Source organism: Miniopterus natalensis, chromosome 16, assembly GCF_054644295.1.
Source record: "Miniopterus natalensis isolate mMinNat1 chromosome 16, mMinNat1.hap1, whole genome shotgun sequence".
Taxonomy (NCBI): Eukaryota; Metazoa; Chordata; class Mammalia; order Chiroptera; family Miniopteridae; genus Miniopterus; species Miniopterus natalensis.
Window position 1 is genome coordinate 22,981,073 of NC_142096.1, and position 18,665 is coordinate 22,999,737.

Sequence of the window (18,665 nt, forward strand, 5' to 3'; positions counted from 1 at the left end):
TGGTCAGTGAAGGCTTCCGGGAGGAAGCGACACGTGACTATGGCCTCAGATGATGAGACCAGGTCAGCTATCTTTTGAGGATAACTCACAAGGAGAAGATGAGCATTCTGACAGAATAAACAGCAAGAGAAGACCCAGGGGCACCAAAGGGCATGGTGTGCGAGGAGATTTCAAATCACTTGCTGCATTAATGGTGCGCTAAGCTCAAGGCAAGCGGTGGAAAGAGGTGAGGCTGGGGAAGCAGATGGAACCCTGACTTCGGAAACCCTTGCGAGGATTATGTTATATATTATAATTTCTCTCTTTCCAAGATGTGTGATTTTTTTCCATCTCAATTTTTCTGGAATCAGAGTGCATACAGTTACTTTTGGAAGAGACTTGCCAGCTGCCAGGTAAAGGAGGAAGTGGGATGAAACGAATCCTGCCTGCCCATGTTGACAAGCTCATCCAGCTGGATCATCTTTTCCTCCCAATTACATTAAAATGGTAGTGATGATATGAAGCCTCTCTATGTATCAGAAGGTAGCTTCTGATATTCAGCAAGTAGTTACAGTAAGAAGAAATTAACTAAGCTCTTTACGGATAGAACATACAATTCTGAGGCTTCTTAGAAAAAAATAAAAGGGGTTGAGAAAAGAAAACAGGTATACGTAAAGACCACCCAGATGAGACGAAGACCCAGAAGGTGCAGTGCTACAAGAGTGAAGGAATAGATGAGGGATCATTTCAGAAACAAATGAAGGATCAGCATTATCAAACCAGGTGGAAAGGTTTAGTCAGGGGAAGGCCTGTTACTGACCTCAGCAAGGCAGAAGACTGGTTATGGTTAGGAGGTCTCTAGGAGATAAGCAACTGGAAGCAGCAAATATAGGTAACTCTCGAAAAATTCCAATGCCAAAAAAAAGTAACTAGACAGAGAATATAGGAGAAGCTTAAGCATGGTTATAGACTAAGGGTAAGGACCCAAGAGAGAAAAAAATGAAGACACACATATGAGAGGAATAAATAATAAAATGTCAGCCCAGAGAAAGCAGAAAGAAAGGATCACGGAGATAGGTGCCTGGGTTGTCTTAAACATTCTTTGAAAGTGGAGAAAAGGAGTTAAGAACAGTTGTGAGACATGGTTCATTTGGTAGGTATGTGGGGAGCTGAGTGAGATCATACCTGGTGTCTTCAATTTCCTTTAGAAGGGGAGTGAACATGTTACCAGAGCCCAGTGAGAGACGGGGAGCTGGAACATACCTGCCCTGTCCCCAGCACACCCAACCAGAAGTCAGAGGGCAAAGGAGTGTGGAGAATCTAGACTGCAGAGGTCAACCTTCCAGAGCATAGACGGGACAGACAAGAGTCAAGAAACGGAATGGCCAGCCCAGGGGACAAGCTGATGTGAAAGGCTGTGCAAAGATGGCCCCAATACATTCTTGCTAGCTCTCTACATGTGCTCCTTTGAAATGCGACTGCCAGTCAGCCACTTGATCTGATAGAATGGGGTGGAAGTGAGGTTTTGTAACATCAAGAGGCCTCGCAACTTTTCCTCACACCCTCTTGAAACACTAGTTGACATGTAGTAAAGGTGTCTTCTTGAGGATGAACCAGCATGTGGACAAAGAGGTCCAGCCAGGCACGTAAATAAAGCCAGCATGGACCATCCAGCCCCAGTGAGGCAGCCACGGCTCAAGCCACACAAGTGACTCCAGGGAGACCTGTTATTGTTTTAAGGCATTAAATCTGCGGGTGGTTTGTTATGTAGCAGTAGATAGTAATGCATCTGAACAGCAGGGGCCTTAAGGGAGGGTGAACTGAGAACGTTCTAGCTTCTCTGCCTCGCCCTATGTGGTTGGTGTAGGTAGTAAACTTGCTGTGTTTTTTGTCTCTTGTTTTGTAAATATTTTATTAAAGTAGAAGGATAAGGAACATTTTCAAATTAAAAATACATTCTAGGCCAATGGTTGCTAGGGGCTTGTGGAGGGGAAGAGGAATGAATATGTGGAATACAGGGGGTTTCTAGGGCAGTGAAAACTATTCTGTGTGGCACTGTAATGGGGGATACGTGACATTATGCATTTGCTAAAACCCAAAGAACTGTACACCACAAAGAGTGGACCCTGATGTAAGCCATAGATGTTTAATAATGTATCAACACTGGCTCATCAGCTATAAGAAATGTTGGTATAAGATGTTAATAATAGGGGAAACTATGATCGGGGGGGCAGGGAGAGACATATGGGAATTCTCAGTACTATCTGATGACTTTTCTGTAAACCTAAAACTGCCCTACAAATAAAGCCCATTAACACATTGTAGCTTTTCAAAAACCATTCTTAACAGGAAGCTACACCAAACTATAATAGCAGATGGTGGCAGGAGAGTGGGGTTCCTTAGGTACCATCAAGAGTGTTCTATAATTTGTTTTCTTTAATATGAGGATCACTAAACTCAAGAACATAGTTTTCTTTTGTGTCAGCTCTACAAATAAAACAATACTGTACAAATATTCCATATTTTGCCTAAGAAAAATATAATGACATTAAAGAACCAGAGAGAAATTATATATGAAATGCTATTTACCACCAAGGAGAAGAGTAAATGTGTCCCCATGTTGATTTTGAAGAGTTCTCATGAAACCTATGGGATCTTTTTGTAACTTCAGGATCAGTCCAAAGTAAGGAAGCCAGCCTTTTAGCAATGGAGGCTCGCCAGGTCTCCTGTAGGAAAAAAGAAAAACAACAAAAAAATAAGTTAAATAAATTAAATCATTCTTATTTTAATATATGCATGTTATTAATATAGTCTAGAAGTGGACTGAATAAATTACACAGCTGTTTTCCATTATTTTATTTAGTGATTCCTATATAATCACAGAAATATACTTATTGAGCCTCTAGTATGCATGGCTTTGCGGTAGACAGTTCAATTCACAGCTTTTGGTGAGCGACTTTTTAAAGAAATTAGGTATTGTAAGGCCCAAATGGCTGGCTGAAAGGACAGATATATTTAGTCAACATTCTGCATCTGAGAGCTCTTGCTGAGCTCTGGGTGTTAGACATCAGATATCTTAGTAGCCAAAGTAAAGCTCTTCCTTATGAGATCTCGATTAGACTGGAATTAGGTAATTAGAAAGGGACATTAATAATCTTGAAAATTGTTTTATGCTGTGAAGAGTAATCAAAACCTCAACATCATTCCTACAAAGTACATTTTGTTATAGTCTTTTATGAATATTTTTATTCAAATCACAATGAATAGAAATATTTGTTAAATTTCACAACTTTTTAAAATACATGAAGCATGTTCAGTGAAACACTGAAATACTATGAATTAACAAACAAGTTTCTTCTTTCTTGACCTATATTCCTAGCAAAACTGTAACTCAAAAATTTCTTCCTAGTCATTTATTTGGGAAACGCAATCTAATTTAAAGTTAAAAAAAAAAAAATCAAAGCCATTTTACCCTAAAAGGAATTAAAACAAATATTCGAGAGAACTCTGGTGATTCTGTGTCCCATCTGTGAAGATGACAATCTATATGCAGTGCAACCCATTTAGATTAATCACAAGATATTACTAGCTCAGATCTAATCAAAGATCAAGATTATGATCATATGCAACATGGACTTTTATGTTCCTAGATTAACCCTATCAGAAGCTTTAATCTTCCCACAACCCAACATGGTGCAATTAAACTTAAAAAAGAAACATCAGGTCTGGGGGGGGGGGGCGGAGGGGAGTAATAAGTTAAGACAAACAAACAGAAAATCCCGAATGTGATAGAAATGAAAGAACTAGTTATCAAAACTTGGCTTTCGCCTGGCCGGTGTGGCTCAGTTGGTTGAACTACACCCTGCGCACCAAGAGGTTGCCAGTTCGATCCCCAGTCAAAGCATATGGCCGGGCTGCAGACTCGATCCCCAGTGGGGGGCATGCAGGAGGCAGCCAGTTGATGATTCTCTCTCATCGATGTTTCTCTCTCTCTCCCTCTCCCTTCCTCCCTCTATAAAATCAATAAAATTATTTTTTTAAAAACCATTGCTTTCTGGTTTTAGAAGACAATTTATGTCTATAAAAATTTACAAAATGTATGCTGCTGCTGTTTAAATACATATACGGTCCTTAGAAATAGGAAGACAAGACACATCCTATTCTTCACCCCTCCCCCCATTATTTTCTGGAATGCAACCTTTAACAATGGAGACTTGGGTTTTTTGAGAAATATAAAAGTGTACAAGAAAATACTGTCACAGTTACTGTTATATCCAAAGATTAAACAAAAAGAACTTGCACGTATGATTGTGGGGCAGGGTCCCCAAGTTAGCAGCTGCCAGAGCCCACAGGTTATCAACAATGACCCTTCCAAAATCTGCAGGTGATCTAGTTCACAAAATTTCCTTTCAATATATTAACTCTCTTCTGTGGTCCACTTTGACTCAGTTTTGCTTACTATTGCATGGATGTTGCATTGGGACAAAGATTTTCAAAGGCTTTTTGTCATATTCTAATTTAATTCCACTAATTTTCCTCTCTGCTTTGTCGCTCTATCAGAAACAGTATTCTTCACAAGATTTCCGCTGGGGGAAAGGATGGAGCTCAGAAATCCAGGGAATTGGTAACTTAACGTCCACAGTTAGGAAAACACATTAGGAGGCCATTTTATTGTTACAAAGATGAGAGGCTCATCATTTCTTACAGCTGTGTTCATTTTGGCAGCAACAGCTTAAAACTATTAAACACCATGTCACAACTTTGCATATTTTCAGGAAAAAATATAGTGCTAGTTCAACTTATGGCCCATTGAAGACAGAAAACAGAAATCTGTCTTCATCAGTATATTCGTAAAAAATAATTTAGGGGAGAACAGATATCACTGTAATGATCCAGACAGTCCCACTTGCACCTGGCACACTACAACTACTGTTATTTGTCTCCCTCATTCTCTGGCTTTAAAAATGAAATACTCACTGCCCACTGCTGAGTGAGGGGATAGGATGGCCCAAGTTTCAAAGCGTGAAAGGGATAGGTCCTGAAGCAATGATGAGCAACAAAAACAAAACAAAAACAAATATATGGATTCGATAACTTCACGTGAGCAGGCAAACAGACACTATGCAAATCGCTGACCTTCTCAGAGAAAGAACTATCTTTACTTAGAAGAACCCTTTCCATGGGTGTGTTTCGTTCCCATAAGGTTCTCTGGGTGTGACCTGGTCTAAAAGATAATGAAATTTCTCTGCACAAGATACAAACAGAAATGTGGGGGTTTGGGATAAGGAGCAAGAGAAATGAAGACAAGACTGGAACACAGGGGACAAAATGGTGAGGCCACCTCATCGAAAGCTGGGACTCTGCGCGAAGGACAATGACAGAGCTAACTGGCAGGGAGGGAGCTTGAAGGAACGGACATGACCAATCTTCAACTCTAAGAAGTTGGTTGCTGGCCTAGGAGCCACATGATCATTTTTTTAAATCTCAATACATTTCGTAAAATCTGTTGTACACACCACATAAGTTACGGCAGAGGCGGTTGAACGGGGAGAGGATCTAGGGTCGTGTCCAGCTCAGGACTTCGCTGGGTGAAGGGAAAGGGTCAAGGACTGCACATGCAAGGGACAGAACTTAGAGGGAGACTGCGACACAGAGAACACGTGCCCCTCGTCCTGCTTCAGTGTGGACCCTGAAAGGGACTCGAGCTTCCCACCCTACGTAAGACAGAAGTTTCGGTCATGTTTATTTAAAATATTTGTATAAATAAAGTCCTTAGATATCAAAGGTTATCTAAAGTGACCTCAGGCATTGGAGAAGTTGGGTCAGTTGAGCAGTTATCTGAGGCAGGCGAGGGAGGAAGGCATCCCAGTCAGGGTGCTGTATGACACAGAGCCCGTCAATGTTTACTTTTCAGGGAAATTTGGGCACAATGTACTTTTAAGTGAATAAACAGTAGAGTAACTACAGACCCACACCATATTTTTATTTTCCTTAAAAAATTCTGTGGATATAAATGCAAAGAGAAAGGCCTGGTGTCATTTACCACGTTGATGGTTGTAACTTTTGGGTGGTGAGATTCTGGGGGTTTGGTTATCGGTATCTTCTAATTTGCACGACATGAGAGTGCTACTGATTTTGAAGAGCACTTTTCAGTTATTTTGTAGAACGTCCTTCAATTTGGGCTGTTTGATGGTTTCTCGTGATCAGATTGAGGTTGTAACATTTTTGGAAAGAATTCCACAGAAGCGATGTGCCCTTCTCAGTACATTGTCGTTTTTGAAAGTTTTTTAAAATGCTATTTTAGTGTTAAAATGAAAGCCATGTACAGAAGTACAGAAGGCACTGTCTTCTAAAAAGTAGAAGATAGCAAAAAATACACTCTCCAAATGAGTCAAAGGCTGGCTCTAAAAATGAGCGCAACAGTGTTATGAAGGGTGAGTGGAGAAGCCGCCTGGGATTTACCATAGTGACGAGCAGAACCCACCCCACCCACACTTTGAAAATGAAGAGGAGGCACCGCGGTCTGACTGTGTAACTGTACAAGTACGGACACAGTGTCACCCAGGAGGCCCCATTGTTTCCATTAGGGTCTAGGGGACATGCTAATGAGGCAGGCAGCCATAGGAGGGAGGGGTGCTCTGCACCTGGGGGTGCAGCTGCCGGACTGTGACACTGACGTCCCTGATCGTCTCTTCAAGGCTCCACTTAGAGGAAGAAGCCTTGTAGCACAGGGCACACTGTCTCCACCGCCTCACAAAACTCCGAGGCATCTCACGTACAGTGAGGGAACAGGTTAATTTCCCCCCCTTGTATATGATAAATCATATATTCTTTAGAACTCTTAATTCATATGTTGAACATAAATGATCTGCTTAATATTTGTTTAATGCAAGTATCAGACTTACTGTAATCTCTTTTCAGGATGACCATTAATCCAACTCTGTCTAGAAAAATTATGTAATTCATTACCATAAGTAATCTCTATTGTTCCCTGCACTTAACCTTCATTTCTCCCCCCCTCCCCCCCATCCTGTAACCTGGCAAATGTCCTGATGCTGTGTGATTGGCACGTGGTGTTCACAGTCTCTGCCTCACAAAGAGGAAACAAAAACACTCCAGGATGAAAATGCCACTTTCCAGTCTTGATGATTTAACTCTGCTCTTTGGCAACTTTTGTGTCACTCTCGAAAGGTCTGTTAACTTTGCGGGTCATAAATAAGGCCTTTATTCTTGAAATGTTTTGGTTTCATCAGGATAGCAACTGGCTTATAACTTGATTTAATTTCCCAGTAGCAGAAATGTGCACTGTTCAAGCACTTTCAATCAAAGCATTAAATGTAATGGCAATGTAAAAGCAAGCAATACTGGATGGTCACAAATTTTCTATTATTGGCATGGAATTAGAGCAAAACCAGTATGAACATGACTAAATATATCCTCACACCCTAGAACACAACTCTGCAAGCCATATTGCAGTTCAGTCTTTAGCGATCAGTTCATCTCTAAAATTGTGTGATCCGAACAAAGCTTTGTCTGTAAAATGTGCCTTGTAAACTCAATTCCATTAGCAGATTTATACTAATGCCTTGATCAAGTAAGTGATTTGTAAATGGTTCTGTGGATATGAAGCCAAACCACATCCATGTAGGATTTCATTCAGAGAAGTCTATGATTGAGGCTTTTTTAAACTGAGAGAGATGCCTACGTTGGCACCATGGAAATAATGTCAAGGCGTATTTTTAAAAGCTATCATTTAAAATTGAATTGTGTCTCAAGCAGGCCTCACAAACAATGACCACACTACTGGAGTACATTTCTTTATGAACTTGACTCTGGTTCAGCAGGCAAAGTTCAGGCCCTCATCCATTCTCATGAGCTTTGGGGCAATAGCCTCCTGACTAGTCTTACCACACGGCATGACTCAAATTCCAGGCTCTGCCAACTACCACTGGCTTGGTGACTTTGGCCCACTGATTTAACCTATCTGTACCTTGGGTTCCTCATCTGTAAAATAGACATACTACTGTACTTTCCTCATGTGAGAAATAATCTGATACCTGCAAAGGACTGAAGGCAATGACTTGCACACAGTAAGCACTCAGAATGTTAGCTGATATTTTTATTACTGTTACAATCTCCACATCACTACATAAGGTCACCTAAAATACACATCCAATAATGGCTCTCTCCTAAAGTTTTCAATAGAGCACCAATTTTTAAGATATGATTTCAGTTGATTTCATATTTCCTTTATGTGCCTAATTTAGATTTTAGGTTATGGCTGCCATATGTGATTTGCTGGTCAGGAAAAGAGGCACCAGAATCACCTTTCTACTTTAAAAGAAACGACAACTGTTCAGACTTTGTAGTCTCTGAGTGGACACACAGCAAGAAACAAAACTGGTGCAGAAGAAGAGAACTGGATCTTAGGAGAAAGCCGGTCAAGAATGTTTAACAGCCCAGACAATTCTAAAAGAGGAAAATCGATTCATAATTGAAAGTTATTTCAACTCCTTAATTAAAATAGAAAACCATGCAACTGAATTTGTAATTTCTGAGAAGATCAGTTGCTAATTTATTTTACCGACAGGATTTGATTGGACTCCATGGAAGAGATATCAATTCCATTAACTCGTCATTTCTTACATTGGATTAAATCATTTGATTTTTGAATGTTTAATCAAAGATCAGAACCCATAGTTTTGTGGAAACTAAATTATAACAGAGAACTAGCCCAGAAAGCCTTGGAAATGACAATACAGACATCAGTGCCAACCATATATAAATGCATAGTCAACTTATCAAATGACATTTCATCAACCCGGGCGAATAAAAAAAAAAAAAGTTCCAAATTTTAAAGAACTGCACTAAAATAAGCAAACACAGCTTATCAGAACCATAGGAAAAGAATTAAAGGGTACTTGGTTTGCTGAGGTGGGAAGCCTGAGGACCATATGCTACATCTGCTTCATAATGCAATAATTCGCACCCATATTTTAATTTGGATAAACTATTAACATAGCATGAGATAATAGTAATCTCTACATTTGTAACACAGCACATGGCACTGAGAAAGGCAACATTTTGATCTTGTTATGAGTTAGAGGGCCTTTCTAAAGGGGAAATGTCATTCTTTTCCAAAAACTGGTTTCTAACTTTAGCTGGTGATTTTAAGTCAATGAATAAAAGGAGGGACTTCAGGAAATCCATCATCACTAATGTTAAGACATGGAACATAGAAGAAAGGGCATACTGTGTATATATACAGAAATCATTAATATTTTTAAATTCTAAAATTCTATATTTGATCACCTTTTACATAATTTAAACATAACTGTGACAGTGTGTTTGCTTATGCGACTCCCTCATAAATGCATCTTCCCACTTGATTTGTGAAATCAGTTTCCAGTGTTTACACCATGATCATCATTTAGGTCATGCTGGGTGGCTTTGTTTTTGTGTTTGCCTTGTTTTCTATGTATCCATCACTAGTTTTTATCAAGCTCTTTCAGTACTAAAATCTCTCTAAATACAGTCAGACATATGGTCCTGTACTTTTCATGTGTCTCCTCTTCTATTTTCCATCAACTTTTCTTCTCCTATATTTAATGAGAAACTTTCTGGATTTTATCCCTGTCACAGATTATTTTATTTCTACTCTTAGATTTCTAATTTCCAGGAGTTCTTTTGTGTTGCCTGATTATAATTTACACAAACTGCATTCCATTCTTGTCATAGGAAGGCGATTTCTTCTCTTAATCTCTCTACAAGTGTTAAACATAGTTCTTTGGGTATGTTCTTGTCCCTGAATTATCTGTTTCCCCCAACTCTCCTTTCCCCCCCTATTTCTTTGTTATGGTTCCTCTCTTTCATAACAGGAGCTTCCTTTCCCATCTGAAAATAAGACTGTGCATGTGTCTGAGGGGCTGGTAGACTTCACCTCATCGTGATTGGAAGGGGACCTAGTCATTAAAATGACTTAACAGAACTTAAGCATTGGGTTTAAACTTAGGTGTTATTGGCAATTTCCATGCAATTTCTATAGATGAAGAAACAGATTTTTATTTTCTTATTTTCTAAACAAAAATCTCCTCTTTAATAATTTTCTGGAAGAATCTATATGACTTCTGCAGAATCCCATAAAGAGAACAGGGTCCTGAGACTGAAAGAATTTTGGGAGACTCATGTGTTTTACAAATAAGAAAACAGAGTCAGAGAAGTAAAATAACCTGCTTAAAGTCACATGGCCACAAAGCAGCAAAAAAAGATCAGGGACCAGGTCTCCTGACTGCCAATCCGATGGCTTGATTTCTCTGCACCTTGACTGTCCAAGGAAAGTCAGGTATGTGTCAGGGTGAAGGGAGTCCTATCTTTCTAAAATCAAATATTTCTCTTTCCTGATAGTTTCTGCACTTGCAATGAGCCCAGAGGTGATAATCCTATAAAGTAAATAAACATAAGATGTTATCTCCCATAGGGCAACTACTGTTTGTGGCTAAATGAGCCAAGATGCAGAAACACTTCAAATAAAAGACTCAGCTGGAATAACACAGCAAAGAGGCTGCTGAGCTTGAAAGGGAGTCTGGCACATAGCCACTGTGATTCATAAACTATAATGTAATAAACTTGTATGAACAAAAATCTAATTTCCATATTCAACACTGGTTACCTGAATGAGCCATATGAGAGCTAATTTTTGGAAACAACATTAATTCTCTGGAAACAAAATGAGCCACTTGATACCAGCCAGAGCGTGGTAGCTAAAGGGTTTCAAATTCTACAACCCATGAATATCTTTCCCTTTCTCCAGATTCTAAGAGGCATCTCTAGAAACTTCTGAAATGGAATCTTAGTCTAGTGTAATGTTTGTTTTTTCAGTCACCTCTGGTTGATGAAAGTATAATACAGGGCCCGAAATTAGGCATCTGAAGCAAAAGAAAAGATGAGGGCATCTGAGGCTCAGAAAGTTTTAGCCTTCAATATCACCAACTCAGACAGATGCGTTATCTGTCGCAAAGTGATAGTAAAGTGTAATAAAGAATTTGTGGCACCTAAGTTCTTAGAGATTAGAGCCAGAAGTATTTACCCCCTAAGGCTCAGACTAATTTATCTTACCAAAATCTCAGTAAAGCCCTGAAAATAAGGAATATAAATATAAAATTTTAAGGAAATAGCTTAAGAGCTGTGGTAAATAGTAGTATGTTTTAAAAAAAAATCCATAGGAGTGTTATTCATGGACACCGACTGAGGCCAGGCTGAGCCACGCGTCTTCCTTTAGCCAGTGAACCATGTGCAGTGGTGCCTGCCACCTCTTAGCAGAAGCTTTATGAGCCATCACATGGCTCCACTGTTCTCTTCCTATTTCCACACGTCCAGAAATATCCCACATTGAAAGTTCTCTGTAAATCTGGAAACTAATGAAGACAATGACTCATGGTGAACATATAGATTGAACAAGAAATAAATCTTTCCGTTGTAGGCCACCAAGTTATTTGTTACTGCAGTGTAACTTAGCCAAAGATGACTGATAAAAGAGTTTAACAAAAAGAGACTTGCTTTGATTAATGGCACTTTGCAGACCTCATACTGATTGCAAAAATAAAAGTGTTGATATATACTCCCACCATCCTAGACCAATGTTTAACAGACACTTTTGATCCAATGTGCACATTATGATATTACAGACATATGGATATGTAGATATAACGAAAGTCATGAAACAATACTTACTCTTACTATGTGTGATGCACTTTAAAATTTTTTCTTCTATTTTTTTTTTCTTAATGTTTGTTGGAACCCACTAAATCCATTTCCAGTCCCACTAATGAGCCACAACCTATTATCCTATTTTCTACCCAGTGTCAACTGTGTTGAATGATCCCTAAATGTGTCTTCTTATTATTTTTTCTCCCAAGTTTTAATCCAATAGTTCTTGACCCTGGATTCACCATAAAATCATCAGGAAGATTTTTTTGAATAAACGTCCCCCCAACCTCAGAGATAACAGTTTACTTGGTGTGGGCTGGAAACCACTGTTTTAACATTTGGGAATTCCTCAGTTGCTTTCTCAGAGGAAGACAAGAGAAGAGCCACTCTTGCACAGTGTGACTAAGCCTGGTGATGGTGGAAGTGAAGTGACCTGTTCCTGGGAGAGTCAGAAAGATTTTAACCTTTTGTTTTATATCCAAATTATTGCTAACTACAGAACATTTTTAAATGAATTGTCATCACATGCATTTGATTGTCAACTTTCATGTAAATCATTTGGACATATATTTGTTTTATACTAATATACATGCTTTCATTCCTGAAAATCTGCCACCTTACTTTGGTCTCCCAGGCATAGAAGATCCTACAATTGTCTCTTATCTGATCATACAGTTCTTTTTATTATTTTAAAATAGGTTTTTATTGATTTTAGAGAGAGAGGAAGGGAGAGGGAGAAAGAATCATCGATTGGCTGCCTCCTGCATGCCCACTACTGAGGATGGAGCCCACAACCTGGGCATGTGTCCCGACCAGGAATCGAACTGGCGACCTTTTGGTGCACGGATGATGCCCAACCAACTGAGCCACACCAGCCATGGCCATACAGTTCCTTTTAGACGTCAATGATTTCAAACACATTGTGGCTACTTGTAGCAATTTTAATTAGCTGAGTCACCCATTAATCAATGGATTAATCAATTCATTAGTTCAAACAATGACTCTGTACTCAGTTTGTGTCAGGCATTCCTCTAACTGACAGGGACACAGGGAAGAAGAGACGCAGGATCTTCCCTGTGAAAGCTCAGTATTGATGAGGAAAGGTGTTAGGTTTATACAAAAAGACAACTAAGATACACTGTAATGACTGTAATGATAGGGGTTATTAAGGATTAGGTGCTCTACCTTGCAACTCACTTCTGAGTTTGACTCGGTTTTCCTAGGAAACTTCTGTAATTCCTTTTTGGTTGTGATTACCCTTCTTGAATTTAACACTCTGGTCTACGCACCTGCTCTTCTTCCTCCCTGTATATCTGGTCTCCACAGACCCTCACCAAAGGAATTTTGTTGCTCAACAGAAATGTAATGACATTTAATAATTTTACCTGTCCTGACCACGTGTGATTATGCTCAGATTCCCACATAAACATACAACTTCCAAAGTGGTTTATTCACAGTACTGCAGGGCATACTCACACCCTTTCTCAGCACGTGAGAAACATATTTAATTTCAGTGCTTCTTAAGTGGCGTTTCAATGGTCCCTCTCTCATGGAGATCTCTGTCTCTTGGTGAAATAGGAACTTAGAATATTTTATTCCTCCTGCTCTCTTCTAGCCTCTGCTAGTCATGGCAACTTTGTAATAATTTTTTTTCTTGTAATATAATGATATTCGTGTCACAAGAAGATTATGTTAAAGGTAGTTTAGTGAGAGGTGTTGGGGTACTTTTCCTATGTTTGATCTGAAAGTTACTATATACCTTTTCTTAAAATTTAAAGCTCCAGCCCTGGCCGGTGTGGCTCAGTGGTTAGAGGGTCGGCCTGCCCACTGAAGGTCAACAGGTTCAATTCCCGGTCAAGGGCATGCACCTGGGATACAGGTTTGATCCCCCACCCCAGTTGGGGAGCGTGCAGGAGGCAACCAATCGAAGGGTCTCTCGAACTTTGATGTTTTTCTCTCTCTCTTTCCCTCCCTCCCTTCCATTCTATCTAAAATCAGTGGAAAAACATCCTCAGGTGAAGATTAACAACAACAACAGCAAAATTTAACACTACAAAATGCATATTGCAATTTTTGCTGATGAGATATGGGAGAGTCAAGTAATTAGTAAATTCTGTACTCTAAAACCATCAACTGTCAGCCTTCCAAAGTGATCTGAGGTTTAAAAATATAATATGTACGATACCTTAATGCCAATAATCATTAGCATCAGCCTTCCATGCCCACATGCTCTAGAATCTGTTCATATGTTTAAAATAAAAATACCATTTATTTAATTTCAAAATAAACAAGAACATGAGTTAACAGAGGCTTCTCTCTAATACTACTACTCCCAGAAGGAAGATAAAAGTTGGATGCTCCACATGGGTCAAGTCTATGCAAACTGTGTATCTTTCCCTAATAAAATGAAGCAAATTGGTATAACTAGAGGTGTTACTATAAATTGTCTTATTATCCTAAAAAATAATTAGAAACAAAGTCAGAAAACATTCATACATAGAAATATTTAATGATTTATGCCACTCAAAAAATCATTTTCTAACACAGCCTGGCAAAGTTTTTTTACAGTTTAAATTATACTAGCTCTGGGATTTATTTTTTTAATTTGGACCTTCTGAGAAACTTATAATTCAAAACGTGAACTAAGAGCATGAGAAGATTTTCTTTGGCCCTCATGGGCCTTCCATCCATGTAAGCACAGCTTGTTCTGAGTGTACCTGGCATTTCCTCTCTCCAGCACCATGGGTTTAGGCTCAGAAGAGGGCAGTCCTCTGTGGAACATTGTACAGTTTTCACTGGGCGCCTAAAATGTAATGACAAGTGCTGATGTCTTAGATTCTAAAAATATATAAAGGTGTATTTGAGGTGAGGGAGCGTGGGGGGTGGGGGAGATGAGGAAGGGTGGCTGAGACCACCGGCTATGTACGGTAATCACCCGAGCTTTGGGAAAATACTACTTGAATAGTGTTTTCAGTGGCTCCCTAATGTTCCCAAGTCTCCTTGGTCTTCGGAGATGGCTTCTCTTCCCCCTGACAGCATCAGGAAGAGGCAGCTCACTCTTCCATTTTGCACCAGGGACAGAGAGATTTTCCCCTGGGGCCACTCTGCTACACTGCTGGTCCCCCGAGGTCCAGATTAGGGCTGAAGCTATTTCCACAGAATAAAATGGTGTGGTTGGAAGATTATCTGCGGCGGTGGATGAACATATTGAGACTTTGGAATTTAAAAGAAATGTTGACATGCTTCCTGGGAACCTAGGTTGGTAATCTTGGTGGTTTAATAACACAGGACCTGGAGTCTGGGTTTGATTCCTGGTTTCCACCTCCTCAGGGTACATTCTTCAGGCATCTTAGATTTCTGTATGTTGGCTTCATTTTCTGCAAAGTATGCCTAGTAATAACTCCTACCTCAATGGATGGTTGTGAGGATCCAATGATATATATGAAATATTTAGGAACATTGAAGTTTAAAAGAAAGGCTCTATTAAATGATAGCCATTATTGTGAACCACAGATAACCTCACTTGAAAATTAATAGATGAGAATGCTGAGCTAGAGATGTGCTGATGACTCGCAACCATTCTAAAATGACAAAGACCCAAAATAGAAATCTAGGCCTCTTGACTCCTAGCCAAGATTTTTCCAAATCACTGATATTTCTCAACTTTAGATCTTCAAAGACCACTGGCACATTTTCAAACCAGATCTACAAAACACTGCTCACTGGAACTATTTTCTCAGTTTTTTTCTTTAAATTGACTCATTTACTTTACATAAATAAATCACCATACAGAAAAAGAAAAAACAAAACATTGTTATTAAATTCTAGCTGGACATCCTAGTCTGCTGACAGCTCCAAGCCCACCACCTGTTCCTGGTTTAAATGGAAGATTAGCAAGTGTTACAGGGAGTGGAGACTTGGCCCTTGACTTAAAATGGTTTAAAGCAAACTGCAAAAGGTTAACTTCCTCCCAAGATGACTCAATGTTGACGCCATGCTGACAATGGCCTCCCGACCAGGGTAAGCTCCTCTGCTCATCCTTGCACTTTGGGAACAGCTGTCTACATACACAGAGCTGCCTCCGGAGAAAGGCCCCGAGGAGCCAGCATCAGAGAGGCAGAGGGAGGGAAGGCCGGGCTTGCCAAGACACCAGTGAAGTTTCTCCTTCGCCACCAGACCTCGACACACTAGGTGGGAAGGAGTGTTCTAAATGAGGTCACACAATCAAAGATAAAACCACTGTAACAAACAAGAATTTACTGACGACACTAGGGGGGGAAAAGCCTTTCTAGAGTACTCAGAATTTTTGCTTCTGAAATCTGTTTATTTACGTTAGAAAGTGTCCCTGCTCAGTGCTATCAGTTTTATAATAAGTGATTTCACAACTACAATGTGATTGGGGAAGTAATTAAATTTGAAGCCACCATCCACTCATTAAATTTTCATTTTAAAACTCTCAAAACTGAAGGCAAAGCACAAACAGCAACAATGCAGACGAGCGGCACCGGCGTCGTCTGCGTCAGTCACAGCCCGGGGCCCAGAGCAGGGCTAACTGCCTCGGTGCTCCTCCATACTGAAGGTTTAGATTACACAGGTTTGGCTTTTTATTAAAAGCAGTGTGAAAAACAAAGACAAAGACCAATCGATGTGAGATCCCTTTGATCAAGCTTTAATAACAGAAGGAAGCAGATAAAACAAGTATCTGAATAATTTCTGGCAAAACACTTAGTATATTTTCCCATTACCTTATTAGCTTGGCTTCTGGTGTGGGTGTGTGAGGCCTAGAGCTAAAATTGGTTCTCTAGGAGGAGGGATACAGGTTTCGCTAATTTCCAGTATAAACCACTGTGGCCAACTAGAACCCATTTTTCCTCGGGGGGGGGAACTTGAACATTGGAGTGTATAAAGCCTGAGGCTCTCTTTGACTTCTCCAGGAGATGGGCTTTCTCTTAGGTGTTCTCCTGACTTCTGTTCATATCTCTGTTACACTTGCCATGCAGTGTAAAAATTTGTACTGTGGCAAATGTTTGCACTACTCCATGACCATCTTGCTGGAAATCTATATTCATTGTAGAGACATTTTTAAAAGGATATAATAAAAAAAGTCACCTGTAATTCAACCACCCCAAAGGAATATTATTAGCATCTTAATGTGAGTCCTAAGGACTCTTTTTTTAAAAAAAAAACAACCCACAAAACTAATATATACAGGCAGTCATTGCCATTTGTTTGCAAGGAAGCCAGTTTTAGTTTTGTGTCCTTTCCTTTCTGAGAACCAGAGATGATTTCAACTGTGTTTCTATTATAGTGGAGCCAGAGCGGTTGATCCTGGCTCTATCCAGATGGTTTGCATTGCTTAGGTTGATTTCTGTTAAACTGTTTAATGTTGCTAATAATCCCTTTAATATACTGAAATTTGTGTGCAGGGTAAAGGGAGAAGATCTGATGCAGACTGGAAGTCATAGCTCCTGCTGGACTTCTGTGGGTCTGTTGGATCCAGCTGTGGTCTCCAGTCCTTGTTCCAATTTTGTTGAACTCACAGTAGCCTCTGCCTTTAGGCTGTGACACACCATTGTGATGATTCGCTAACAGGGGCAATCAGGGAATGTGGACCCGACTGTTTTGGAAATGTATGCCTTTATTATAAAATGGATACTTTACAAAAATAATAATTTCCACTACAGTTTTTATTCTGTAGAGGACGATACGTGTGATGAAGGAGAGAATATCTATGGCAAGATTATCTTCCACATTCAAGAATCCAGGCCTGCTCATTTTCGCCCTTAAATATCTCCAGCCCATCCCACAAGGCCTGGCCTTCCCTTGCTCCCCAAGCAGACCCTAACGAAAGCCCCCCAGCTGGCTGGTCTATTTACGTTCAACCTCACCCCTATAAAGAGAATCAAGATACCGAACAGATATTGATAGGTCACTATTGGGATAGGCACACTGCAAAATGCTTGTATAATCTCATTTTACAGATGAGCAAACTAAGGTTTAGAGAGCTCGCCCAAATCAATTCAATTCTATTCTTCCCGTTCAACCAGAATGCGACTGCAAATCCTGGCACTTCACTGCTTAACTCCTGACCGGCTCCTTGGAGCAAACAAAATGCAACACGAATTCTTTTGCATGGCATTTAAATGGTACGATCACAGTCCCGTACTGAGTGCTTTCTAGGTGTCCAGGATTTCACCCACATGGTTATAAACCTTACTCCAACCCTACAAGATAAGTAAATGTGCTTTTCATTGTGGTAGATGAAGAAATGAAACCTGGAAGGGGATTTTCCAGGTGACACAGCTATTGTTAGTTGGTAGTAATGGGATTCACACCAGGTCTGTTTGACCCCGATCCCGGACTCTGCCTTTCTCGTCACCTTGTCTCTAGCAACCTCTAGGGCTTCGCCCTCTCCTTTCCCTTCCCTTCATCTGCTCCTACACTCCAGTACTTTGGGAACACAGGCAATTTCTGAAACATGCTCTCCCCTTCATCCAGATATTTTCTTTCCTTGGTCACCTGGGAAGCTTCTAGATGCCATTTAAAACTCAGCTTAATCAATCCTCTTCTTATGGGCCTTTTTTTGATGTTCCTCCCTCCACTCTCTCATTGTTGAAAGATGATATCTACTTTATTTTCAGCAATACTATGTACATAATTGTGAGGAGGCTGCTGCCTTATTTTTTAACAAATGTTTATTTATAATAGACAGTGATGAGCAATCATATATTGATTCATTTTGGTCAACTAATTATTCCTGAATGCCTACTGATGTGTCTTATATTTATCTCTGTTTTCCCAGCTCTTAGCACAGTGCTTGACATGTGAATACTAAAAAAAAAAATGACTGTATAAATGAACGACTAAATAAATGGAGGCTTCACGGAGGAACGTGCAGGAGCTGAGTCAATAGCAGTCATTTCTGGTTCAGACTGTAAAGCTCCTGAAATATGGTCTGCCATGATTCACTTGCCTTCTCC

General features: G+C 39.9%; 1 protein-coding gene across 1 annotated transcript in view; it reads right to left on the reverse strand.

The window, feature by feature from the left end:
- CYP7B1 (cytochrome P450 family 7 subfamily B member 1) overlaps window positions 1-18,665 on the reverse strand; it is a 138,528-nt gene that overhangs the window by 26,150 nt on the left and 93,713 nt on the right. Inside the window, exon 2 of the mRNA XM_087825603.1 lies at window positions 2,569-2,705. Within this exon, the coding sequence (XP_087681729.1) occupies window positions 2,569-2,705 (137 nt within the window). The remainder of the gene's footprint in view (window positions 1-2,568; window positions 2,706-18,665) is intronic.